The sequence below is a fragment of the Salmo trutta genome, unplaced genomic scaffold, assembly GCF_901001165.1.
Source record: "Salmo trutta unplaced genomic scaffold, fSalTru1.1, whole genome shotgun sequence".
NCBI classification, from domain to species: Eukaryota; Metazoa; Chordata; class Actinopteri; order Salmoniformes; family Salmonidae; genus Salmo; species Salmo trutta.
Genome location: NW_021823258.1, coordinates 1,425,911 through 1,451,780, shown reverse-complemented (window position 1 = coordinate 1,451,780; position 25,870 = coordinate 1,425,911). Strand labels below are relative to the sequence as shown.

The 25,870-nt window shown below is 43.9% G+C and overlaps 3 protein-coding genes across 5 annotated transcripts in view; all 3 read left to right on the top strand.

The window, feature by feature from the left end:
* Positions 1-1,186, top strand: part of LOC115189952 (fibroblast growth factor receptor substrate 2-like) — an 11,903-nt gene extending 10,717 nt beyond the window's left edge. The window contains 1 exon segment of the mRNA XM_029748477.1: positions 1-1,186. This exon segment is cut by the window's left edge and continues 2,333 nt beyond it. The gene's annotated coding sequence lies outside the window, so the exon portion shown is untranslated.
* Positions 1,187-4,210: 3,024 nt separating this feature from the next.
* Positions 4,211-8,654, top strand: LOC115189958 (N-acyl-phosphatidylethanolamine-hydrolyzing phospholipase D-like). Its single transcript, XM_029748487.1, has 8 exons — positions 4,211-4,610; positions 4,867-4,920; positions 5,345-5,527; positions 5,712-5,897; positions 6,105-6,172; positions 6,345-6,494; positions 6,948-7,062; positions 8,371-8,654. Exons 1-8 carry the CDS (start codon positions 4,224-4,226, stop codon positions 8,500-8,502), a joined length of 1,275 nt encoding a protein of 424 aa, XP_029604347.1. The 5' UTR covers positions 4,211-4,223; the 3' UTR covers positions 8,503-8,654.
* Positions 8,655-8,866: 212 nt separating this feature from the next.
* LOC115189955 (N-acyl-phosphatidylethanolamine-hydrolyzing phospholipase D) lies at positions 8,867-20,483 on the top strand. Of its 3 annotated transcripts, none has more exons than XM_029748481.1 (6): positions 8,867-8,984; positions 12,318-12,506; positions 12,806-13,004; positions 13,927-14,576; positions 15,677-15,791; positions 19,740-20,483. In XM_029748481.1, exons 1-6 carry the CDS (start codon positions 8,875-8,877, stop codon positions 19,866-19,868), a joined length of 1,392 nt encoding a protein of 463 aa, XP_029604341.1. In that variant the 5' UTR covers positions 8,867-8,874; the 3' UTR covers positions 19,869-20,483. The 3 variants fall into 3 exon arrangements, with proteins under 3 accessions (XP_029604341.1, XP_029604343.1, XP_029604342.1); XM_029748483.1 differs by lacking the exon at positions 8,867-8,984 and adding an exon at positions 9,400-9,461; XM_029748482.1 differs by lacking the exon at positions 8,867-8,984 and adding an exon at positions 9,687-9,864.
* Positions 20,484-25,870: the final 5,387 nt, after the last annotated feature.

Genomic DNA, 25,870 nt, shown 5'->3' with positions numbered 1-25,870 from the left:
TAACACTATTTTATTCCTGAGGTCATTTGATACCTAATTAAAGAAGGAGTGAAACACCTTGACTTCTAGCCTGGTCCCAGATCAGTCTGTGCTCTTGTCTACTCCTTTGCTGTCATTGTCAGGCCAAACAATGAGTGACAGGGCGTTGTCATGACGCCACAAACAGACTGGTACCCAGGCTACCTTTTATTCCAAGTGCCTGTGTAAGTTTAGCTTGCGGTGATGTGCCAAACAGCGAGGTCTCTTTGAATGACGGACCTCCTCACCAATCTCTCTTGGTACGAATCCTTTATAGTGCTGATCATAAACTGAAATGGTGTTCAAGTCAACATTCATGTCGGTATTTGAAGCTACCAGGGTTGGGCTCAATTCCATTTCAATCCCAGTCAATTCAGGAAGTACACTGAAATTCCAATTCTATTTAATGCTTTTCAATGAGGAAAATGTGGAATTGGAATTTGGTTTACTTTCTGAATTGACGGAATGGAATTGACCCTAAGCCTGGAGTCTTCAGCCGTGTCTCGGGGTCGACGTCTTGGTACCACAGTCACTTTAGCCACTACTAAGTACAGACAGATGGTGTGTATCTATAAATGCCAAATGATGATGGCCACAATGAAGCTGTAATAATGTGTTTGTTCGTGCTGGCTGTACTGAAAGTACCCAAATCATACCGTTGGTATTCTGTGTGACATCATCATGTTCCAGGTTCCTTCCATCAGGGTTGGGGTCCAATTTACTTTACTATTCAGTCAATTCAGAAAGTCAATTGGAATTTCAGTTTTGCTTCCTGTATTGACAGAACTGAGAGGGAATTGACCCTCACCCTGCAAACAATAGTCAGTTTGTACAGGGCTCCCTGGTGGTTGTTGTTGAATGTCTTAGTTCAGTCTGAATTTTCCTTCCAAACGTTGTTGTGAACTAGGAAAACAGAAAAGCACAGTGTTTACCACACGATGCTGTCCGTCAGCCATGTTTCATAGGAGGACTGTGGGTTCCAACGTTTCATCTTCTGTTATCTGTTCTCTCATTGTATCATATTGTACAAATCATTATTATTGTGTTCTAACTTGCATTATATTTTTTTCTACCTACATTTTAAAAGAGTTCATAAACTATAGGAATTGTACAAAAAGTAGTTTAATAGATATTGTTTATTAAAGAAAGGAACTGTTAGTGGAAAAAATTGATTATTTGCCAAACTCCTTTTTTCAATTCTAGAATGTGATGATTTTCCCAGAGTTCTAGAATGTGATGATTTTCCCGGAGTTCTAGAATGTGATGATTTTCCCGAAGTTCTAGAATATGATGATTTTCCCAGAGTTCTAGAATGGGTTCCATTGGTTCCATTTACGATGTAAACATTCCTTATTTCCTCTGTTTTGGTCTCAGACCACTAGACACTATAAAGAACTATGCAGTGAGTGAAACAATTAATTACTCACTGGGCACAGACGTCAATTCAACATCTATTCCACGTTGGTTGAACGTAATTTTGTTGATTCAACCAGTGAGAGCCCATTGGGTCTTCTGTTTAAAACATAATGACTTCATATTGTATGGACTTTACATTGGTGGGGGGGAACATAATGACTTCATATTGTATGGACTTTACATTGGTGGGGGGGAACATAATGACTTCATATTGTATGGACTTTACATTGGTGGGGGGGGGGGGAACATAATGACTTCATATTGTATGGACTTTACATTGGTGGGGGGGAAACATAATGACTTCATATTGTATGGACTTTACATTGGTGGGGGGGGAAACATAATGACTTCATATTGTATGGACTTTACATTGGTGGGGGGGGGGAAACATAATGATTTCATATTGTATGGACTTTACATTGGTGGGGGGGGGGGAAACATAATAACTTCATATTGTATGGACTTTACATTGGTGGGGGGGACGATTTTGATATTTGCATTTTTCTGTTCTGGAAATATGTGTTTACCAGAATGTTAGTATATTTTGACCAGAGGAAAAACCATACCGTGTATTTAGATGTCTACAACATTGTTCATACATATTCCATCACTGACAACAACCCCCTATGTTTTGTAGCATGGCAAAATAAAAAATAAAAAAATGGAACTAAGTGTTGTCTCTGCTGGTTTGTTTTTCTATTTGTGTCATAATTATCATTGATGGCTTATTGCTTCGGTTTATCTTGTATTTGAGCCCTCACACACTGTACTGAAGGAGAGTGACACCTGGTGGTAATGGAAGGGACATGCAGTGCAACTGTCTACCTAGTGACGCAATAAGTGTGTGGAAATCATTTATATGGACAGACTTCATTCTGAGTAATAAAGTGCAATGAGGAAGAATTGTCTGAAACAAAAGGCTTTAGGGAGAGCCCCGCAGGACTGGCTGGTCTTACCGTACATGAGGAGGACATTGTTAAGAGGTAGTCTTAGCTCGTCTCTAATCCCTGCAGGAGAGAACTCTTCATTGGACCAGGATAAGGTGAGAGAACTCTGCATTGGACCAGGATAAGGTGAGGAGAGAACTCTTCATTGGACCAGGATAAGGTGAGGAGAGAACTCTTCATTGGACCAGGATAAGGTGAGAGAACTCTTCATTGGACCAGGATAAGGTGAGGAGAGACCTCTTCACTGGACCAGGATAAGGTGAGAGAACTCTTCATTGGACCAGGATAAGGTGAGAGAACTCTTCATTGGACCAGGATAAGGTGAGGAGAGAACTCTTCATTGGACCAGGATAAGGTGAGGAGAGAACTCTGCATTGGGCCAGGATAAGGTGAGAGAACTCTTCATTGGACCAGGATAAGGTGAGAGAACTCTTCATTGGACCAGGATAAGGTGAGAGAACTCTTCATTGGACCAGGATAAGGTGAGAGAACTCTTCATTGGACCAGGATAAGGTGAGAGAACTCTTCATTGGACCAGGATAAGGTGAGGAGAGACCTCTTCACTGGACCAGGATAAGGTGCAGGAGAGAACTCTTCATTGGACCAGGATAAGGTGAGAGAACTCTTCATTGGACCAGGATAAGGTGAGAGAACTCTTCATTGGACCAGGATAAGGTGAGGAGAGAACTCTTCATTGGACCAGGATAAGGTGAGGAGAGAACTCTGCATTGGGCCAGGATAAGGTGAGAGAACTCTTCATTGGACCAGGATAAGGTGAGAGAACTCTTCATTGGACCAGGATAAGGTGAGAGAACTCTTCATTGGACCAGGATAAGGTGAGGAGAGACCTCTTCACTGGACCAGGATAAGGTGCAGGAGAGAACTCTTCATTGGACCAGGATAAGGTGAGGAGAGAACTCTTCACTGGACCAGGATAAGGTGCAGGAGAGAACTCTTCATTGGACCAGGATAAGGTGAGAGAACTCTTCATTGGACCAGGATAAGGTGAGGAGAGAACTCTTCACTGGACCAGGATAAGGTGCAGGAGAGAACTCTTCATTGGACCAGGATAAGGTGCAGGAGAGAACTCTTCATTGGACCAGGATAAAGTAAGAGATGATTCAGTCAGGTTGCACACATCTGATATCTGCATTAGAAGGTTTTATAGACATGCATAGATGTGTGTTTATTTTGAGGGGTTCAGTGTTGTTTTCTATAGTTATATCTTACTAATACCACATATGTTAGTATTGATATATCATTGGTATAACGGGAAGCTTGAATCATGTTCAATGTTCAAATCAATTGATTTATTGTAATCCATTTAAAGTTTTCAAAATGAATTAATCATATTTACACCATCTGTGAATCAATCCATTGTGGTTGGGTGATATGAGTAATTGCCCTTTGAACTCCAGGAAAAAGTTTTCACACAAGGTGAGACTTACCTAAGTTATAAGGAAACTGGTAGCAAGTTTACAGGAACAATAAGAAACAGTTGTTGGCCAAGATTATATTACAGCCTAGCAAATGGTTAAGTGACCTCTATTGTTGCTATCTTGCATGACTTTATACAGTGAGGGAAAAAAGTATTTGATCCCCTGCTCATTAAAATGCAAATCAATTTATAACATTTTGACACGTGTTTTTCTGGATTTTTTTGTTGTTATTCTGTCTCTCACTGTTCAAATAAACCTACCATTAAAATTATAGACTGATCATTTCTTTGTCAGTGGGCAAACGTACAAAATCAGCCGAGGATCAAATACTTTTTCCCCCCTCACTGTAGAACAATTACTTTATAGGTCCAATTTCCTGGTATGGGTTTTCAGCTCTACATTTATGCAGCACCTGTCTGAAAAATCTGTCCAGTTGACTCACAGAACTTCTGTCAAGAGATATAGCACCAGAACAACTGCAGAACTTGATGTTGTGTCCTACACAGACCAGAGGAACAGGGACGAGGCCATGGCAGAGCAGGGGGAAGCCCCGGGGACAGGAGAGGAACCACGACCACCCAACACGCCATCCCTGGACCACCGGGGGACAGGGGGGACGTGCCGGGAGGGTCAAGATGTGGAGAAGGGAGAAGTCCTAACCAGATCCACGAGGGAGAAGAACGGTCGCTTCACCAACCCCTGGCCCACATGGCACTACCCCTCCTCTGCCTCCCTGCTCCGGTTCTACCTACTAGATAAGGACCACAGCAACGTACCCCGCTCCAAAGAGGTACGAATCCCATCTTTAACATCTTGGCTTTTTGCCTTGTTTTTGCTTGTTCATTCTAGATCCTATTAGCAATTTGCATAGAAATGTATCCTAGTAGATGATGCATGACAACCCCATGAAATGATATTTATTTAGACATCAGATGAATTTCAACCTCAGACAAGGAGTTGAAGTGCTTTCATCAAAGGTGTGCTGAATCCTTTTCAGCCAGGTATTTGTTGTTACTTACCAAGCGTTTGTGTGTCCCTGTGTTGAGGAGTTAGACTGTGAACTTCCCCTGTTGGATCCTTACTTCATCCAGAGCCCTGAGGTTTGATTTCATGTTGTTGTTTCTTGTTGATCTCTTTTAGTCTGCAATACTGTTCCCAGGGGTCCATGAAAACAATAGAACAATTTAACAATAATATAACGTATACATATATAACATAAAAGCTGGTTGAGAGAATGCCAAGAATGTGCAAAACTGTCATCAAGGTAAAGGGTGGCTACTTTGAAGACTTTCAAATGTAAAATATATTTTGATATGTTTAACACTTTTTTTGGGGTTACTACATGATTCCATGTGTTATTTCATAGTTTTGATGTATTCACTATTATTATACAATGTAGAGAATAGTCAATATAAAGAAAACCCCCTGGAATTAGTAGGTGTGTCCAGACTTTTGACTGGTCCTGTATATATATATATATATATATATATATATATATATATATATATATATATATACACACAGGTGTCAAGAGCCGTGGGGTCTGGTCTCAGGGTGACCTGGCTGGGCCACGCATCAGTCCTGGTAGAGATGGACGGCCTGGTCATCCTCACTGACCCCATCTTCAGCCAGAGGGCATCTCCCTTCCAGTTCATTGGGCCCAAGAGGTTCAGGGGCCCGCCGTGTACAGTAGATCAACTACCCAAGGTGAGGTGCCTCCAAACACTTGAGGGTGTGTGTGTGTGTGTGTGTGTGTGTGTGTGTGTGTGTGTGTGTGTGTGTGTGTGTGTGTGTGTGTGTGTGTGTGTGTGTGTGTGTCTCAAGAGTTAAAAAAAGATAAACACATTTCCGTGGACTTTTCCAGTTGATAAATAAAGTGTTCTTCTTCCAGGTGGATGCTGTGCTCATCAGCCACACACACTACGACCACCTGGACGTAGGTTCAGTTAGCAGCCTCAATAAGCGCTTCGGCGCCGAGCTGCGTTGGTTTGTCCCTCTGGGACTCCAGGGCTGGATGCAGAGCTGTGGCTGTAAGAACGTGATAGAGTTGGACTGGTGGGAGGAGAGCTGTGTCCCTGTCCCCAGCCCTGTCGCTGTCCCCAGCCCTGTCGCTGTTCCCAGCCCTGTCGCTGTCCCCAGCCCTGTCGCTGTCCCCGTCCCTGTCCCCAGCCATGTCGCTGTCCCCGTCCCTGTCCCCAGCCCTGTCGCTGTCCCCAGCCCTGTCCCTGTCCCCAGCCCTGTCTCTGTCCCTGTCCCCAGCCCTGTCCCCAGTGGTGTCAGCCAGGATACAGTGATGTTCGTATTCACCCCAGCCCAGCACTGGTGCAAGCGCACCCCAACAGACGATAACAGGTTGCTTTCCTTACTTTACAGATAGCTGCTTTATTGAGGAGAGTTTTACTTTCAATGACTGTGATATGTGGTTGTCTTACCTACCTTCGTTGAAAGCACAGACTGTAAGTCGTTCTGGGTAAGAGCATCCACTAAAATGGCCTAAATGTGAACAGTTTCATGTGAATAACAGGGTGCTGTGGGGTAGCTGGTCTGTCCTGGGGCCCTGCAACCGCTTCTTCTTTGCTGGAGACACCGGCTACTGCTCGTCCTTCCAGGAGATAGGGAGGAGATTTGGTCCATTCGACCTGGCTGCCATACCCATCGGTGCATACCTGCCCAGGTATGAAACTAGTGTAGAGCTGTCCTGCCCAGGTATGAAACTAATGTAGAGCTGTCCTGCCCAGGTATGAAACTAGTGTAGAGCTGTCCTGCCCAGGTATGAAACTAGTGTAGAGCTGTCCTGCCCAGGTATGAAACTAGTGTAGAGCTGTCCTGCCCAGGTATGAAACTAGTGTAGAGCTGTCCTGCCCAGGTATGAAACTAGTGTAGAGCTGTCCTGCCCAGGTATGAAACTAGTGTAGAGCTGTCCTGCCCAGGTATGTAACTAGTGTAGAGCTGTCCTGCCCAGGTATGTAACTAGTGTAGAGCTGTCCTGCCCAGGTATGTAACTAGTGTAGAGCTGTCCTGCCCAGGTATGAAACTAGTGTAGAGCTGTCCTGCCCAGGTATGGATGGACACTGTTAATCATCCAGATCCAAATTCAATCCATTCATATATTGTTATTTCTCTTTAGAGACGTAATGAAGTCACTGCATGTGGACCCAGAGGAGGCTGTGGAGATTCATAAGGATGTTAAGGCCAAACACTCCCTGGCTATTCACTGGGGGACCTTCGCATTAGCTCATGAGGTGAGCATTCTATATATTCAGCCATTATATAAGCCTACATCCACAATATATGTTGGCCTCCAAAATTCATCTCCTCCATCTCCATCATCTCCCCCCTCTCCTCCCTCTCCTCCATCTCCTCCATCTCCTCCCTCTCCCTCTCTGTTTCCTCCCTCTCCATCTCCTCCATCTCCTCCCTCTCCATCTCCTCCCTCTCCTCCAACTCCATCTCCCCCCTCTAACTCCATCTCCCCCCTCTCCATCTCCTCCCTCTCCTCCATCTCCTCCATCTCCTCCCTCTCCATCTCCTCCCTCTCAATCTCCTCCCTCTCCATCTCCTCCCTCTCCATCTCCCCCCTCTCCGTTTCCTCCCTCTCCATTTCCTCCCTCTCCGTTTCCTCCCTCTCCATCTCCTCCCTTTCCAACTCCTCTCTCTCCACTCCTCTCTCCTCCCTCTTCATCTCCTCCCTATCATCCTCTCCATCTCCTCTATCTCCTCCCTCTTCAACTCCTCCCTCTCCATCCTCTCTCTCCATCCTCTCCAACTCCTCCCTCTCCATCCTCTCCAACTCCTCTCTCTCCTCCCTCTTCAACTCCTCCCTCTCCATCCTCTCTGTCCATCCTCTCCAACTCCTCCCTCTCCATCCTCTCCAACTCCTCCCTCTCCATCCTCTCCAACTCCTCCCTCTCCATCCTCTCCAACTCCTCCCTCTCCATCCTCTCCAACTCCTCCCTCTCCATCCTCTCCAACTCCTCCCTCTCCATCCTCTCCAACTCCTCTCTCTCCTCCCTCTTCAACTCCTCCCTCTCCATCCTCTCTCTCCATCCTCTCCAACTCCTCCCTCTCCATCCTCTCCAACTCCTCTCTCTCCTCCCTCTTCAACTCCTCCCTCTCCATCCTCTCCAACTCCTCCCTCTCCATCCTCTCCAACTCCTCTCTCTCCTCCCTCTCCAACTCCTCCCTCTCATCCTCTCCAACTCCTCCCTCTCCATCCTCTCCAACTCCTCTCTCTCCTCCCTCTCCAACTCCTCTCTCTCCTCCCTCTCCAACTCCCCCCTCTCATCCTCTCCAACTCCTCTCTCTCCTCCCTCTCCTCCCTCTTCAACTCCTCCCTCTCCATCCTCTCCAACTCCTCCCTCTCCATCCTCTCCAACTCCTCTCTCTCCTCCCTCTCCAACTCCCCCCTCTCATCCTCTCCATCTCCAACTCTTCTGCTCTCTCTCTTTCTCTATAATCTTCTTTCAACTCGTTTTTTTACCCAATGCAAAGGAAAGTGCCCAGCTAATACTGTTCATATTTCCCTTTGTATCCCTCTCTCTCTCTCTCAGTATTACTTAGAGCCTCCAGTGAGACTCAGGGAGGCCATGGAGAAGAATGGGTTGAATGTGGAGCACTTCTTTGTCCTGAACCATGGAGAATCCAGAGTGTTGGGGGGAGACAGAGAAGGAGGGGGCATTTGAATGACCAGTGTGGGCTACATTGCCAGAAGCTGCAATATGAAAGAGTTTGGACTTCTGACAAAGAAATCTAAGCTTTGCATTATAGCATTTGCCTGGTAAAAGGGCACTGACGTACATATTTGCAACTTAAAAAAATAAATCTATGTTTTTAATGCCAATTGATATTGATTGCACTATTAAATTAATTTTACCAACATGGCTTTAAATGCGTGACCAAGGAAGTAAGGAAGTAGCTCATTTACTGTACACCAACTGTCAAGAGTTCCTGTTGTAAACACAATAACGTTACTAGTTTGATGTTTCTAGAATTGTAATCTAAGCAATTATGGTTAGGCCAACTAGACCAAGTCAACTAAGTAACGCATTCCGACTATGGCTGCTTCCAAGTGCATCTTCACTCCACGAGTTTGGAAAAGTCCACTTTCCAGGTGTATTCACCGAGCCGCACGTGCTCTGAACACAGCGAAGGGCACTTTGTCAAGGTGATTATTTGTCAGCGTACAAAACAACTTTTAAATAGGGTTTCGATGTGTATTCTTTTAAGTGCACATCTCATTCAACAGAAGACGAACTACTCCGTACTTCTACTCGGGTGGCTTCACTTGCTACAATGTATCCACTTGTGGCTCACTTACGTAAACACGTCCAATTGGCTAAACAGGGCCATGTTCGGTTGCCAAACGTTCTCGAACGTCGCAGATAGAAATGTCCGGAATAGAGCTGATGTGATTCCTTATTCTACATGTCAGGCGCATGTTTGTTTTTACATAGAAATAGGCTATCTGAACGTTCCAAAACGTTGCGTCATGCTGAACGCGCCCAGTGCACTGTTGTGCTGACGTGTTACCTTCACTTTGTACTGTAACTTGTCAACTTGGGCCTTGTCAATAAATATTTATGTTTGGAGCTTTCAGCTGCTAGTTGGTGTCTTCGCTCACTTGGGTAAAGATCTCCAGTCTGTAAGTGCATTATTATAGGATTAATACGTGCACCATTGACCAACGGTCTAGTTGAGATATTCCGCCAAATAATGTTTTAAGCTATTTTTAGACGTATTTCATAATCATATTTTCATTGCAATTGCAAATGAATGGGCAGTTTCGGCACGTAGTTTCTTGCATCGAAAAGAGGAGGATTTTAATAGGCTAGGCTGCTGTAATTTCGTCACATGGTAAGGTTTTTCACCGACGTCAGAAGCCTTGCCTGGTAGGCTCGTACCAGTGCGTTGTGGAACATTGGCCGTACTTGCTGGGCACTTTTCCCACACAGTTCTGCGGATATCTCGCTGTAACAATATCAGAAGAAATGTCGCGCCACTGACGGATTTACAAGTCGCCCTTGACTTATTCTAGACGTTTTCAGGTAGTATTTTATTGACTGCGTTGTTGTGACTGTGACGTTGGCTGACCGTTCAAGCTGCGAATGATCGATTGTCTCTGTTGTTCCGCTTAGTTCACCACATTCCTCCTTCTCTCTTTTAGGTTCGTCAATAGAAAGAACCCTGTCTGTTTTTATTATCGCGATAAATCTTCTCGATATATAGCAGCAATTCTTTCTAGTGATCCGTTTGTTTTGTTCTTGGTCGGATCAACAAAGAAACATTTGTTGTACTTCTCTGGTGGTTTATTATGGGTCCATTCAAGCCATTCAATAGGCCAATACGTGCAACAGAGCTCCACTGTAGGCAACGTGAAATGTATAGAGTGCGCACGTTGTAAGGGGACTCGGTAAATAGGACTAGTGGACAACTACACAGCGCTTCCACTCTACATGTGTCACTATAGGGCCTAGGTGACAGCTATACAGTAGCCTCTTCAGTCTGTATTTACACCTTCAAACAGAAACGACTGTGAACAGGGTTGACACAGGAATGGGGCTATTTCACCTTTATTTCACCTTTATTTAACCAGGTCGGCCAGTTGAGAACAAGTTCTCATTTACAACTGAGACCTGGCCAAGATAAAGCAAATCAAAGCAACGCGACAAAGACAACACAGAGTTACACATTGGATGAACAAACGTACAGTCAATAACACAATAGAAAAATCTATGTACAGTGTGTGCAAATGTAGTACGTTTAGGGATGTAAGGCAATAAATAGGCGATAGTAGCAAAAAAATTACAATTTAGCATTAACACTGGAGTGACAGATGTGCAGATGATGATGTGCAAGAAGAGATACTGGGGTGCAAAACAGCAAAAAAAATAACAATATGGGGATGAGGTGGTTGGGTGGGTTATTAACAGATGGGCTGTGTACAGGTACAGTGATCAGTAAGCTACTCTGACAGCTGATGCTTAAAGTTAGTGAGGAAGATAAGTCTCCAGCTTGTGATTTTTGCAATTTGTTCCAGTCATTGGCAGCAGAGATCTGGAAGGAAAGGTGGCCAAAGTAGGTGTTAGCTTTGGGGATGACCAGTGAAATATACCTGCTGGAGCGTGTTGCTATGGAGACCAGTGAGCTGAGATAAGGCGGGGCTTTACCTAGCAGAGACTTGTAGATGACCTGGAGCCAGTGGGTTTGGCGAAAATGTAGCGAGGGCCAGCCAACGAGAGCATACAGGTCGCAGTGGTGGGTAGTGTATGGGGCTTTGGTGACAAAACGGATGGCACTGTGATAGATTACATCCAATTTGCTGAGTAGAGTGTTGGAGGCTATTTTGTAAATGACATCGTTCACCTGTACAATCGTGTATTGTAGGCTTCATAGTTCCTGGTAGCAGTGAAGGCCCCATGGAGGGCCCATTCAGTAGCTCAGAGAGATGGATTGGCAGGAGGCACATATACACTGATTATACCAGACATATTGAGTCCCCCCCCCCCCCCCTCAGACCAGCCTCAACTCGTCGGGTTAAGGACTCGGTGTCGAAAGCGTTCCACAGGGATGCTGGCCCACGTTGACTCCAATGCTTCTCACAGCTGTGTGAAGTTGGCTGGATGTTCTTTTGGTGGTGGACCATTCTTCATACACATGGAAATACTGTTGAGCGTGGAAAAACCCAGCAGCGTTGCAGTTCTTGACACAAACCGGTGCACCTGGCACCTACTACCATACCCCGTTCAAAGGCACTTCAATATTTTGTATTCACCCTCTGAATGGCACACATACACAATCCATGTCTCAAGGCTTAAAACTCCTTTAACCCGTCTCCTCCCCTTCATCTACACTGACTGAAGTGGATTTAACAAGTGACATACAATAAGGGATCATATCTTTCACCTGGACAATCCAGACTTGTCTGCTGTCTTGTGTATGTGTCAGTTAGCATTTGGCAGGCCAGTAACTTCCTCTTCATTTGACTGAGCTGATGCCTTTCCACCTGTCCAGAGATAAGATACAGCTGAAACAATGGACTCAGGCAGTTGTATAGTAAAGGTGCGGTCCACTGTGTGCTAGTCTTGACGGACACTGTGTCTTTATTCAAAGTAGGAAGCAGTAAAAAGTAATGTTGTTGACCACGTTATACTATAGGTGCCAGTGAAAGTCATGTTGCTGACATCTCACATACAGTCGGCCTGGTGATGGCTGTCGGCCTGGTGATGGCTGTCGGCCTGGTGATGGCTGTCGGCCTGGTGATGGCTGTTGAGGAGGATTGTTTTGGAACTGTTGCACAGGGTTACACCGTGTCACAATAAACATGCTTTCACATCTGGGATTTCACAAGACGCTGTCGGCCATCCAGGGACAAACCACAGAAATAGACACTAACTGTACTGTGTGCAGGCTTTTCTTCCTGAATTAATATCTGTGTGTTCCCCCCCAGCATATTTGTAAGCTTTTATTTGTATTTCTTGTTTTATTAACCTTCCTATAGACCAGGAGCCCAACACTGTCCCCCCATGGAGGAGAGCGGAGGAGCAGGAGGAGAGGTGGATGAGAACCAGGTGTTGATGGAGGAGAGGGGTGTCTCTCCTGGAGATTCCCCAGGGACGGAGGAGGGTTCCCCAGCCGTGGTCCGGCCCCGTGACCCTCCCACCTCCACCCTGCAGGAGGCAGGGCCTCGGTAGGTATAGACAATGAACATCTTTGCAGTTTTTACATGCACCTTAATGCCATCCAGCTCCTGAAGTTGCAGAATAATATTTCTGTGTTTTTTTGTCTTTATCTTTTGTGATCATCTGTTTCTAACTGTATCGACTCTTTGTGTGTGTGTGTGTGTGTGTGTGTGTGTGTGTGTGTGTGTGTGTGTGTGTGTGTGTGTGTGTGTGTGTGTGTGTGTATATATATATGTATGTTTGCACACCAAATTTCCTGTCTGGACACAATAGGCAGTAAAAACGTTTGATTGATTGACTCCTCCAGGAAGAGCAGCTCCTCCAGGTCCTCCAGGAAGAGCTTCCGTCTGGATTACCGGTTGGAGGAGGAGGTGACTGGGTCGAGCCGGGACAAACATGGCCGCTTTACTAACCCCTGGTCCACGTGGAAGTTCCCTTCCTGGTCCACCCTGCTGCGCTTCTTCCTGCTGGAGAAGAACCACAGTAATGTACCCAGCTCTAAAGAGGTGAGACACATTCTGACGTTGGACGTATATAATAGGTCTTTCTCACTCATTTCAGCTGCCATTTCTAGCACCCACAGCCGTTGTCAAAACGCTTTGCAAAACAAACCCAACTCTGATGGAGACCACCACACCTGATAAGGTTCATTGTCAGTCAAACTGTCCACTCTTTATTATAAGGAACTTATTACACATATGCCTAGACCTGTACTCCAACTCCACAGGTTGAATAATCCGTTTTTACTGTACACAGTTCACACCCAACAATTACCTCCTGTCCTGACTGAGCTTGTTCTGTCTGTCCTGACTCCTGAGGTCTGTCATTAAATATCTCCTGAGCACGTCAGAGTTTATCAACTGTGATTTGTAAGGCTGCGCCTCATGTCCACAGTTAGGTTAGCTGTTCGTTCTGGAGGAGGCCTCCCATTCCATCAACACTGTGCTCTGGTAACAACCCAGGGTATTTTTAGATGGCTGTAAATCAATCTCACCTCACGACTCAGACACTGGCTCTGTTTTCTAGACATGTAGTGGTCAGGAAGGAAGGGCCTAATAGTTTAAAGGAAAATGAAACGTCGACTCGACTCTATTTCCAATCATCTTTCTGATAAAGAGGAAAGATGTATTAAAGTGTTTAATCATCTGTGTTTTGAATTGTTATGCTGATATAACTTCATCAAATGAACCTCAAACAAATCATACAACCAGTGTCATATCCAAACGGAAAAACAAAAATGAGCGTTTTTTTTTTATTGGTTATTTTGTTTGGTGACCGAAGCAGTAGTGAAATGTTGAAAAGAGGAAGAGCTTCCAGTGATGGAGCCTTTCTTACCCTCCTCCTCCTCCTCTGTCTCAGCTGGTGAATGAATCTGAATGAATTGATACCAACAAGCCATATTAAAGTCTGTGTTCTTGTGCTACTCAGGTCTTAGACGAAGAGCTTCCAGTAGTGGAGCCTTGGTTCCTCCGTGTCCCTGAGGCAGCAGACGGCGCCGTGGGGTCTGGTCTCAGGGTGACCTGGCTGGGCCACGCATCAGTCCTGGTAGAGATGGACGGCCTGGTCATCCTCACTGACCCCATCTTCAGCCAGAGGGCATCTCCCTTCCAGTTCATGGGCCCCAAGAGGTACCGGGGTCCCCCTTGTACGGTTGATCAACTCCCCCGGATCGACGCCGTTGTCATCAGCCACTCCCACTACGACCACCTGGACGCGGGCACCGTGACCCAGTTGAACGAGCGGTTCGGTGGGGATCTCCGATGGTTTGTGCCGTTGGGACTCATGGACTGGATGCAGAAGAGCGGGTGTGAGAATGTGATAGAGTTAGACTGGTGGGAGGAGAACTGTGTGCCAGGTCACGATGAAGTCACGTTTGTGTGTACACCGGCGCAGCACTGGTGCAAGCGCACCCCCACGGACGATAACCAGGTGCTGTGGGGTAGCTGGTCTGTCCTGGGGCCCTGCAACCGCTTCTTCTTTGCTGGAGACACCGGCTACTGCTCATCCTTCCAGGAGATAGGGAGGAGATTTGGTCCATTCGACCTGGCTGCCATACCCATCGGCGCATACCTGCCCAGGTATGAAACTAGTGTACACCTGTCCTGCCCAGGTATGAAACTAGTGTAGAGCTGTCCTGCCCAGGTATGAAACTAGTGTAGAGCTGTCCTGCCCAGGTATGAAACTAGTGTAGAGCTGTCCTGCCCAGGTATGAAACTAGTGTAGAGCTGTCCTGCCCAGGTATGAAACTAGTGTAGAGCTGTCCTGCCCAGGTATGAAACTAGTGTAGAGCTGTCCTGCCCAGGTATGAAACTAGTGTAGAGTTGTCCTGCCCAGGTATGAAACTAGTGTAGAGCTGTCCTGCCCAGGTATGAAACTAGTGTAGAGCTGTCCTGCAGAAGGTATGAAACTAGTGTAGAGCTGTCCTGCCCAGGTATGAAACTAGTGTAGAGTTGTCCTGCCCAGGTATGAAACTAGTGTAGAGCTGTCCTGCCCAGGTATGAAACTAGTGTAGAGCTGTCCTGCCCAGGTATGAAACTAGTGTAGAGCTGTCCTGCCCAGGTATGTAACTAGTGTAGAGCTGTCCTGCCCAGGTATGAAACTAGTGTAGAGCTGTCCTGCCCAGGTATGTAACTAGTGTAGAGCTGTCCTGCCCAGGTATGAAACTAGTGTAGAGCTGTCCTGCCCAGGTATGAAACTAGTGTAGAGCTGTCCTGCCCAGGTATGAAACTAGTTTAGAGCTGTCCTGCCCAGGTATATAACTAGTGTAGAGCTGTCCTGCCCAGGTATAAAACTAGTGTAGAGCTGTCCTGCCCAGCTGTGATTGCTTTAGTACAAGGGTGCCCATACCTCCCCCTGGATAGCCACTGGGAGTGCAGGTTTTTGTTCCAATCCTGCCCTAACACCTGCTTTATCTAATCAGCTGTTCATCAGGACCTTGATGAACTGAATCAGGTTTAGAACAGGGTTGGAGTAAAAGCCTGCACACCCAGTAGTATTCTAGAAAGAGGGTTGGATCATGGACTGTAGTATTAGATTCCCCTCAACTGTATATTCACTTAGAATTTATTAAAGTCAACTGTATATTCACTTAGAATTTATTACAGTCAACTGAAGTTCCCTAAGTTTGTTAAGCCTTCATTAGGCCAAACCCAGAAAACCCAAGTTTGTCCTCCCTCAGAGATGTAATGCGTGGACAGCATGTGGACCCGGAGGAGGCTGTGGAGATCCACAAAGACATCCAGGCCAGACACTCCCTGGCTATTCACTGGGGAACCTTCGCTTTAGCTTACGAGGTGAGCATGAACAGTTCTGAATGGGTGATCGACTGGATCTCTTTTTATAAGGCATACTGTATGTACCTGCTGTAAAAATGGGTTTTGGTGTCAATTATCAGTTGTTAGCATCACTCCAAGTGGGTTTTATTTTTGCCTTAATACTAAGTCATGTCACATCAGAGATGCATGGCCTATCCAATGGGATTCTCTGAATGTAATGATCAGGAAGAAGACATTTGCTCTGCCTCCCAGCTGAAACTAGAGACCGAAGGTCAGGAGAACTAAAACTGAGGTTAGGTCCATGGTAATAAATTAACCCTGTCACAACACGTCAACCGCGGATCTGACCTCTGCATTTTTAGACTCAGTTTAGAGAAACACATATTTTCCATTGTGTCCTTTTGTGTGATGAGAACAAACACGCTGTCAGACACCCCTTCAACCATTCAGCCTAAAGACAAAGGTGGGATTGTTCAGCGTCCCACAATAGATGTGAAAACTCATATTAGGTCGCTTGCTGCTGCGTTCAGTTGAAATCGGCACGTGTTGGGAAATGCAGAGGAATGTGTTTGGTGTTTGCATTAGAAGAACCGTTGATTATCTGTGACATCGTTCAACTTTCCCCTGATGCTTTGGCCTTAGCAGATGGCTTTGTTGGTAGAACCGTTCTCTTAAATCCGTGCAGAAAGCAACACACAGGGACATACGAGTTTACTTGTTTATGGAGTCCAAGTAAAGTCTTTGATTACTTTATTTAGTTCATACACATCGCCTCTGTGATGTTGAAACAAGTAGTTTGGTTCCCGGCAGCAGTCGTCCTGTTGGCAGGCTTTGAGAGAGAACCTTTTGTCTGTCTGACGTTTCTGCTTAGGGAGGCAGCTCAAAAAGCCTCTCTAGCCTGACATGTACTGTCCACTCCTAAACCCTGGAGTATCTCGCTATCAAGCAAGTGAAATACACTACCGGTCAAACGTTTTAGAACACCTACTCATTCAAGGGTTATTCTTTATTTTTACTATTTTCTACATTGTAAAATAATTGTGAAGACTTCAAAACTATGAAGTAACACATATGGAATCATGTAGTAACCAAAAAAGTGTTAAACAAATCAAAATATATTTTATATTTGAGATTCTTTAAAGTAGCCACCCTTTGCCTTGCTGACAGCTATGCACACTCTTGGCATTCTCTCAACCAGCTTCACCTGGAGTTATTTTCCAACAGTCTTGAAGGAGTTCACACATATGCTGAGCACTTGTTGGCTGCTTTTCCTTCACTCTGCGGTCCAACTCATCCCAAACCATCTCAGTTTGGTTGAGGTCGAGGGATTGTGGAGGCCAGGTCATCTGATGCAGCACTCTCCTTCTTGGTAAAATAGCCCTTACACAGCCTGGAGGTGTGTTGGGTCATTGTCCTGTTGAAAAACAAATGATAGTCCCACTAAGTCTAAACCAGATGGGATAGCGTATCACTGCAGAATGCTGTGGTAGCCATCATGGTTAAGTGTGCCTTGAATTCTAAATAAATCACAGACAGTGTCACCAGCAAAGCACCCTCACACTATAACACCTCCTCCTCCATGCTTCATGGTGGGAAATACACATGCGGAGATCATCCGTTCACCTACTCCACGTCTCACAAAGACACGGCGGTTGGAACCAAAAATCTCCAATTTGGACTCCAGACCAAAGGACAAATTTCCTCAGGTCTAATGTCCATTGCTCGTTCTTCTTATTGGTGTCCTTTAGTAGTGGTTTCTTTGCAGCTATTCAACCATGAAGGCCTGATTCACACAGTCTCTTCTTAACCTGTCTGGGTGAGCGTCCCACCCTAGTCAACAGCCAGTGGAATCGCGTGGCGCGAAATACAAATACCTCAAAAATGCTATAACTTCAATTTCTCAAACATATGACTATTTTACACCATTTTAAAGACAAGACTCTCGTTAATTTAACCACATTGTCCGATTTCAAAAAGGCTTTACAGCGAAAGCAAAACATTAGATTGTCAGGAGAGTACCCTGCCAAAAATAATCACACAGCCATTTTCAAAGCAAGCATATATGTCACAAAAACCAAAACCACAGCTAAATGCAGCACTAACCTTTGATGATCTTCATCAGATGACACTCCTAGGACATTATGTTATACAATACATGCATGTTTTGTTCAATCAAGTTCATATTTATATCAAAAAACTGCTTTTTACATTAGCATGTGATGTTCAGAACTAGCATACCCACCGAAAACTTCCAGTGAATTTATGATAAACGTTCACAAAAAACATAAAATAATTTAAGAATTATAGATACAGAACTCCTTTATGCAATCGCGGTGTCAGATTTTCAAATAGCTTTTTGGCGAAAGCACATTTTGCAATATTCTGAGTACATAGCTCGGCCATCACGGCTAACTATTTTGACACCCACCAAGTTTGGTGCTCACTAAACTCAGAATCACTATTAGAAAAATTTGATTACCTTTGCTGTTCTTCGTCAGAATGCACTCCCAGGACTTCTACTTCAACAACAACTGTTTTGGTTCCAAATAATCCATAGTTATATTCAAATAGCTCCGTTTTGTTCGTGCGTTCAGGTCACTATCCGAAGGGTGACGCGCGAGCGCATTTTGTGACAAAAAAAAAAAGCAAAATATTCCATTACCGTACTTAGAAGCATGTCAAACGCTGTTTAAAATCAATTTTTATGCAATTTCTCGTAAAATAGCAATAATATTCCAACCGGGCAACGTTGTATTCATTCAAAGGCTGAAAGAAAAAAATGGAGTAGTCTCGTGAACGCGCATCTCAGCCTCACTGTCCCCAGGCTGACCACTTACAAACTCTCCTGCTGTTCTTCGCCCAGAGACAGCAGACACCCCATTCCACTTTCTGGCGCCTTCTGAGAGCCAATGGAAGCCTTAGAAAATGTCACGTTACAGCACAGATGCTGTATTTTTGATAGAGATGCAACAGAAGGACAACAAATTGTCAGACAGGGCACTTCCTGTATGGAATCTTCTCAGGTTTTGGCCTGCCATATGAGTTCTGTTATACTCACAGACACCATTCAAACAGTTTTAGAAACTTTAAAGTGTTTTCTATCCAAATCTACTAATTATATGCATATTCTCGTTTCTGGGCAAGAGTAGTAACCAGTTTAAATCGGGTACGTTTTTTTTATCCGGCCGTGCAAATACTGCCCCCTAGCCCCAACAGGTTATTAACAGTTGATGTTGAGATGTGTCTGTTACTTGAACTCTGTGACGAATTTATTTGGGCTGCAATTTCTGAGACTGGTAACTCTAGTGAACTTATCCTCTGCAGCAGAGGTAACTCTGGATCTTCCATTCCTGTGACGGTCCTCATGAGAGCCAGTTTCATAGCGCTTGATGGTTTTTGCGTATGCACTTGAAGAAACTTTAACATTTCTTGAAATGTTCCATATTGACTGACCTTCATGTCTTAAAGTAATGATGGACTGTTGTTTCTCTTTGCTTATTTGAGCTGTTTTTGCCATAATATGGACTTGGTCTTTTACCAAATACCAAATCTTCTGTATACCCCCCTACCTTGTCACAACACAACTGATTGGCTCAAACGCATTAAAAAGGAAATAAATTCCACAAATTAACTTTTAAGAAGTCCCACCTGTTAATTGAAATGCATTCCAGGTGACTACCTCATGAAGCTGGTTGAGAGAATCCCAAGAGTGTGCAAAGCTGTCATCAAGGCAAAGGGTGGCTATTTGAATAATCTCAAATATAAAATATTTAATATTATATTTTTGGTTACTACATGATTCCATATGTGTTATTTCATAGTTTTGATGTCTTCACTATTATTCTACCATGTAGAAAATAGCAAAAATAAAGAAAAACCCTTGAATGAGTAGGTGTTCTAAAACGTTTGACCGGTAGTGTAGATAATAGATGACTGTCTGTGTCTCTGTCTATGTGTCTCTCTCAGTATTACTTAGAGCCTCCAGTGAGACTCAGGGAGGCCATGGAGAAGAATGGGTTGAATGTGGAGCACTTCTTTGTCCTGAACCATGGAGAATCCAGAGTGCTGAATGCAGACCAGGAAGTCTTTGAATGATTGGACCAAAATGGTGCCTAAGCCCCTCCCACAAGCTGGAGAAGACGAAACAGCACTGTGGCTTAAAGCATACAGCTGAACCAATGGATCAGCTCTCATCGTCAGCAGTCTAGTTGGTGGTGTACTAGAGAGTTGAATGATGGCCACTATGAAATTAACACCCTGTCCATTTATCCAATGATTGTTTTTCTATGCCAAATGTCTGACGCCAGAACTGTCAACAAGAAACATTTCTGAAAATGTTTTGCTGATGTGTTATCGTATAGCTGCAGTGTCATCAGTCGTGTCAAAGTGATGAATGTGTATGTTTTACACACTGGACACAATACACGTCATTCTGCTCCAACTTGCACATTGTTTCTGTGCACAACTACAATTGTATGGCTTCATAGTCCAGCACAATCACCAATCACATTTTGTAGAATTATGTAACCAAATCTTCTGGAGTCATCGAATGCTGAACAGTTCATGTGTACTACTATATGCTGTGTAATATACTGTATGTACTTGGATGTTACAATACTGTTTTAGTAGGTCTGGAAACACGCTGTTGTCTGTGGGGATTTCACCCTCCTCTGTGTTACAGCTGTCATTAAAACTCTGCTCTCTGATGTACAGACTTGTCTTGTGAGAGGGGGACACTCTTAGGTCATTAGGTAGGGCCAGAGTCATTCCTCAACTTCAACACTTGGTTCTGCAATACTGACCACTTTAGATTGGAGTTATATGTTTTTATTTAACGTTAAATGACTGGATTCAAACCATATCGCGTAAGATCTGTATTGTAGCGTCATTTTAAATGGGAATTTATGAATTTACGGTGACAGATGCAGCGTTTAACCATGAATGCAGTCTCCCGAGAACACGGGAACAGTGCCTTTAATTCTCTGTTGCGCCAGATCTTCCCAGATGGGTTGACAAACCTTAGGTTATGTGTTCACTACTTGTCTTTTGTACAACTCTCAACGTCAAACATACAAAGAGGTGTGAATATCCTGTGGCTGAAGGATCTCACCCCTGATTCACAGGGTTGTTGGTTCAAACCAAGACAGAGCCCATGAGTTTGGTTGGGCTGATAGTTGAAAGACAGAACTCATGGGGGTGAATACTTGGGGTCCCTCCTGTGAACAGCAGTGGTTATAGAGAATATCCTCTATTTAGAAACAGTTTTCTTCCATAAACACATCAGGTTACAGTTCAGGAACACAAGGATGTAACCGCCCCCTTCCAGCCAACACACCACTGGTCTCTGATCATGTTGGCGTGGCAACCACTCCTAGTGGCCTTGACTCTTTCTGCAGCAGAGTTCATGGTCCCATCTCATCCTGATTCAGAGCTGTGACAGAACCTGCAACCCTGAACATATGGGGTGAGATCTTTACACCAGAGCCTCAGACCCTTCACACTCAGACCCCTTCCCACTCTGTCCCCTTCACACTCAGATCTCTTTTCATTGTGTTTTTGACATTGAGAGTTGCAGAAATCCACACTGAAGTGTAAGAGTTGAGGTTTGAACACATCATATGTGGTGCAAGGCAGGGGTTCAACCTCAGAAATCCACACTGAAGTGTAAGAGTTGAGGTTTGAACACATCATCTGTGGTGCAAGGCAGGAGTTCAACCCCAGAAATCCACACTGAAGTGTAAGAGTTGAGGTTTGAACACATCATCTGTGGTGCAAGGCAGGAGTTCAACCCCAGAGCCACAGACTAACACTTTTGAGTGCTTCTCGTTGTAGATTTGACATTGAGAGATGCAGAGTTGTATGCAAAAGTACAAGAGCTAAGATTTATACTGTCAACCTCTGGGTTTCAGGGCAATGGTTTAACCCCAGAGCCACAGAGTCCCCAGTGCCTGCATAGCCCCAAGCTGGAGCTCTGGATTAATACTGTACCTCAAGGAAAATGTTTGTGTTCAAGGCTTATATAAAGATCTTTTAACTGATTATACAATGTGGGGCCAGTTTTGGAGCCTGTAACTGTTGCACCCAGTGGCCAAGGACTTTATGTCCTACTAACACAACAGTGACTACATGTACGTGTGTGTGTTATACCTGGCAGCAGGTCAGTCATTCCCAGTGCCATTTCAGACCGTGGCATCGGCAGAGCTGAGTTTATCTACAGGATATGTTGTCCCGGTCAGTCATCCCAGTGCCATTTCGGACCGTGGCATCGGCAGAGCTGAGTTTATCTACAGGATATGTTGTCCCGGTCAGTCATTCCCAGTGCCATTTCAGACCGTGGCATCGGCAGAGCTGAGTTTATCTACAGGATATGTTGTCCCGGTCAGTCATCCCAGTGCCATTTCGGACCGTGGCATCGGCAGAGCTGAGTTTATCTACAGGATATGTTGTCCCGGTCAGTCATCCCAGTGCCATTTCGGACCGTGGCATCGGCAGAGCTGAGTTTATCTACAGGATATGTTGTCCCGGTCAGTCATTCCCAGTGCCATTTCAGACCGTGGCATCGGCAGAGCTGAGTTTATCTACAGGATATGTTGTCCCGGTCAGTCATCCCAGTGCCATTTCAGACCGTGGCATCGGCAGAGCTGAGTTTATCTACAGGATATGTTGTCCCGGTCAGTCATCCCAGTGCCATTTCAGACCGTGGCATCGGCAGAGCTGAGTTTATCTACAGGATATGTTGTCCCGGTCAGTCATCCCAGTGCCATTTCAGACCGTGGCATCGGCAGAGCTGAGTTTATCTACAGGATATGTTGTCATCCTCTCCTGGAAATTCCAGAATGGAACAGAATCACTGGAACAGGGATGCAGTGTTCTAAATTCTCCCACTGACAACAGAAAGGTCATCCTAACCACAGGTGGAATACACTTTTTGGGGGAACCATTCAGAAAATAGGTGCTTTAAAATGTTGGCTATACTTATGCAAAGTATTGGATTTACGCTTCTGCTTTGTGATGCCTCCCAAATCTCTAGAATAGATAGAGAATCCAAAAAGGAGCTGTAGGAAATGAAATTTATTAGCAATTTTTTAATAACATAATTCCTCAGATAAAAATGCAATGTTACAGGAATATACATCAGATTAATTTAAAACTTGCTTTGAAGGACCGTACAGTCTAAATATATTTTTCATGTTTTATTTACTCGTAGCGTGCGTTATAAGCAAGACAGACTCTGTCACCAAAGACAGACTGACATTAACAGATACAAACTGTACATCACTTATATACAAATCAACTTTTTATTTAGTTTTTTCAGTTATTTTGAAAATAGAAGTAGAAAAAGTGATTGAATATTCAGATTTTTATTTATTGTATTCTTTCTCTTTAAAAATTGGTTTAAATGAAAGAATAAAACAAGAAATGAAAAATAAAGTAATAGAATTGTTTATCTTTTTATAGAAAATAAGAATAGAGGGAATGGGTGGAGATGTCTGTTGGTGAGACCATGCAGACTTGTCATTCAAAGGAGAAAAGGGGGTTCGGATTTGGGCAAGTCCACTCAACAACTCCCCAAAAACTAGTCGAACCCCTCACATGAAGTGAGTGACTGTCTCTGAGCATGAGGAAATTGATACAAAACAAGATGGCTGCCTCCAAAGCTACCATAATGCACAATACACATTCTAGTTCATTTTAATGACCATAAATAGTGCTGTTCTTCTTAAAATACTACATTTAACAGTAGTGCCACTACTAATATCACAAAAAAATACTTTTGTTGTGTTTTGGGAATGGTTCTTTCACATATAAACGCGATAAGGACAGACGACTTTGCCAAAAAGTGGTCTATACTTCCACCAGTCAGTCTTCTGATTCTGTGCATGATTGACTAAATCATGATTTGGGGTATTACTGAAGTATTTAAATGTATTACAGACTTGTTTAAACCTGATGGGTACAACGTTCTACTACTGCCTTACCAAAGTGAGACGCAGACCAATAAAACAACGTCTTTAACTCAACATTAACCAACCCCTAACTATGTATGACTGATAGTCACACAAACCCCTCTTCATCACCAATAGTCAACCACTCGTCCTCGGTGTTCTGTTATCCATACTAGGTAAACAATCATCTCTCTCCCACGTGGCTTTAGGAAGGTCAAATCAACCCAGAATAACAACTTATGTTGGAAAAGACCAACAACAATCAAACCTCAATAAAGTGATCATATAATATGTTTATCTGAATCTTTTATATCAAAATACTGTGTTTGCTCCATGTGGAATCTGGAACCGTACTGTGGAACGCTACAGTATAACGGTGCAATATTTATCTTAACCTACCTGGAAGAAACAGAGGGAGAGAAACATTCATGATTCATCCAACTGACACTTACTAACTGGACAGGCCTCTTGAAAACGAGCCATAGTCTGCTTCTCAAATAGGGCACTACTTTAGACCAGTGGCCTTCAGGGGTCAAAAGTAGTGCCCTATAAAGGGAATGGGTTCTATTTCAGACAGTCATATTCATGCTCTCTTTTAAATGGAGACATAACTTCTTAGCTCTTTCCTCTCAACGCCTCTGTGTAAAGTCTTAGAAAAAATAGTTCCACTAGGGGTTCTTCGGCTGTCCCCATAGGAGAACTCTTTTTGGTTCCATTTAGAACCCTCCATAGAAAGGGTTCTACATGGAACCCAAAAGGGTTCTCCTATGGAGACAGCCGAAGAACCCTTTAAGGTTCTAGATAGCGCCTTTTATTGTGTAAGAGCAGTCATTGTCAAACTAGATAGTGGTTTATGTGCAAAATAGTGATCTCCTCTAGAAATGTTGTCTCCAACACGTCTGCATAATATTGATGATTATAATAATGAGCATTAATATACTAACAGTGTTTTAAGAAGAGGACTTTAAAAGAAAGGTGCTCCTGATTTTGCTACTCTGGGGAGGTGTTTGTTGACGTCAACCTTTTGTAGGGTTGTTCTGGGTCAGTTAAGTCATGTCTATCAAGGTTCATATGGAAGTTATAACCTATGCAGCTCAAAGTGGATGCTGTCAGTCAAAGTGGAGGTCAAGAGTCAAAAGTGAGAGGTCAAAACAGCATACTTCCATTCCACTACTAGAGCATGCCCTTTGACCTGTCCCGGTCTTCTACCCATGCCACATGGATGGATGGATGGATGCACAAGCAGCAAATGACACACACAACATGTTTGTAATAAAGGCTTGGCTTGCTAGCATGATGTGGGATTGGGGAAACATTACATCTTTAAATCGTGGGGAAGCATTTTGTTCAAACGTAAATCCTCAACAAGACAGTTAGTTTCCTCTCTGATAACCACAGCCCATACATTGTGAGTTGTCTCAGCAGTATGAGGTGTTTCTATACTGGATCTTCCTGTATCATCTTAAAGGTTTCAATTCAGCCTACAACTCCTTACTCCAGTTAGCTTCCTATAACATATGCTATCCACAATATAATGAATTACTCTAGATATATGTTTCATTCAGGATATATAAAATAGTGTTTTTAATTCAGAATCATTTTTGTGTTTTCTTCCCCCATTACATAATGTATAATGGTTGTACAACAAAACTGAAAAAGGGAAGAGAGAGGTTGTTTAATTAGTAAACACTAACTAGAGCTTGACTTTACCTAGAAAAGGAAAATAATGTCTATATTTAAAATAGTTCTTAAAATATTTATGTCTCGATCAAAATGATCAACAACAATTAATTTACAAGAAAATATAAGATCCATCTGTAATACTGTGGTACAGAGTCACATCTTAATAAAGGAATCTGTAGTACTGTGGTACAGAGTCACATCTTAATAAAGGAATCTGTAGTACTGTGGTACAGAGTCACATCTTAATAAAGGAATCTGTAGTACTGTGGTACAGAGTCACATCTTAATAAAGGAATCTGTAGTACTGTGGTACAGAGTCACATCTTAATAAAGGAATCTGTAGTACTGTGGTACAGAGTCACATCTTAATAAAGGAATCTGTAGTACTGTGGTACAGAGTCACATCTTAATAAAGGAATCTGTAGTACTGTGGTACAGAGTCACATCTTAATAAAGGAATCTGTAGTA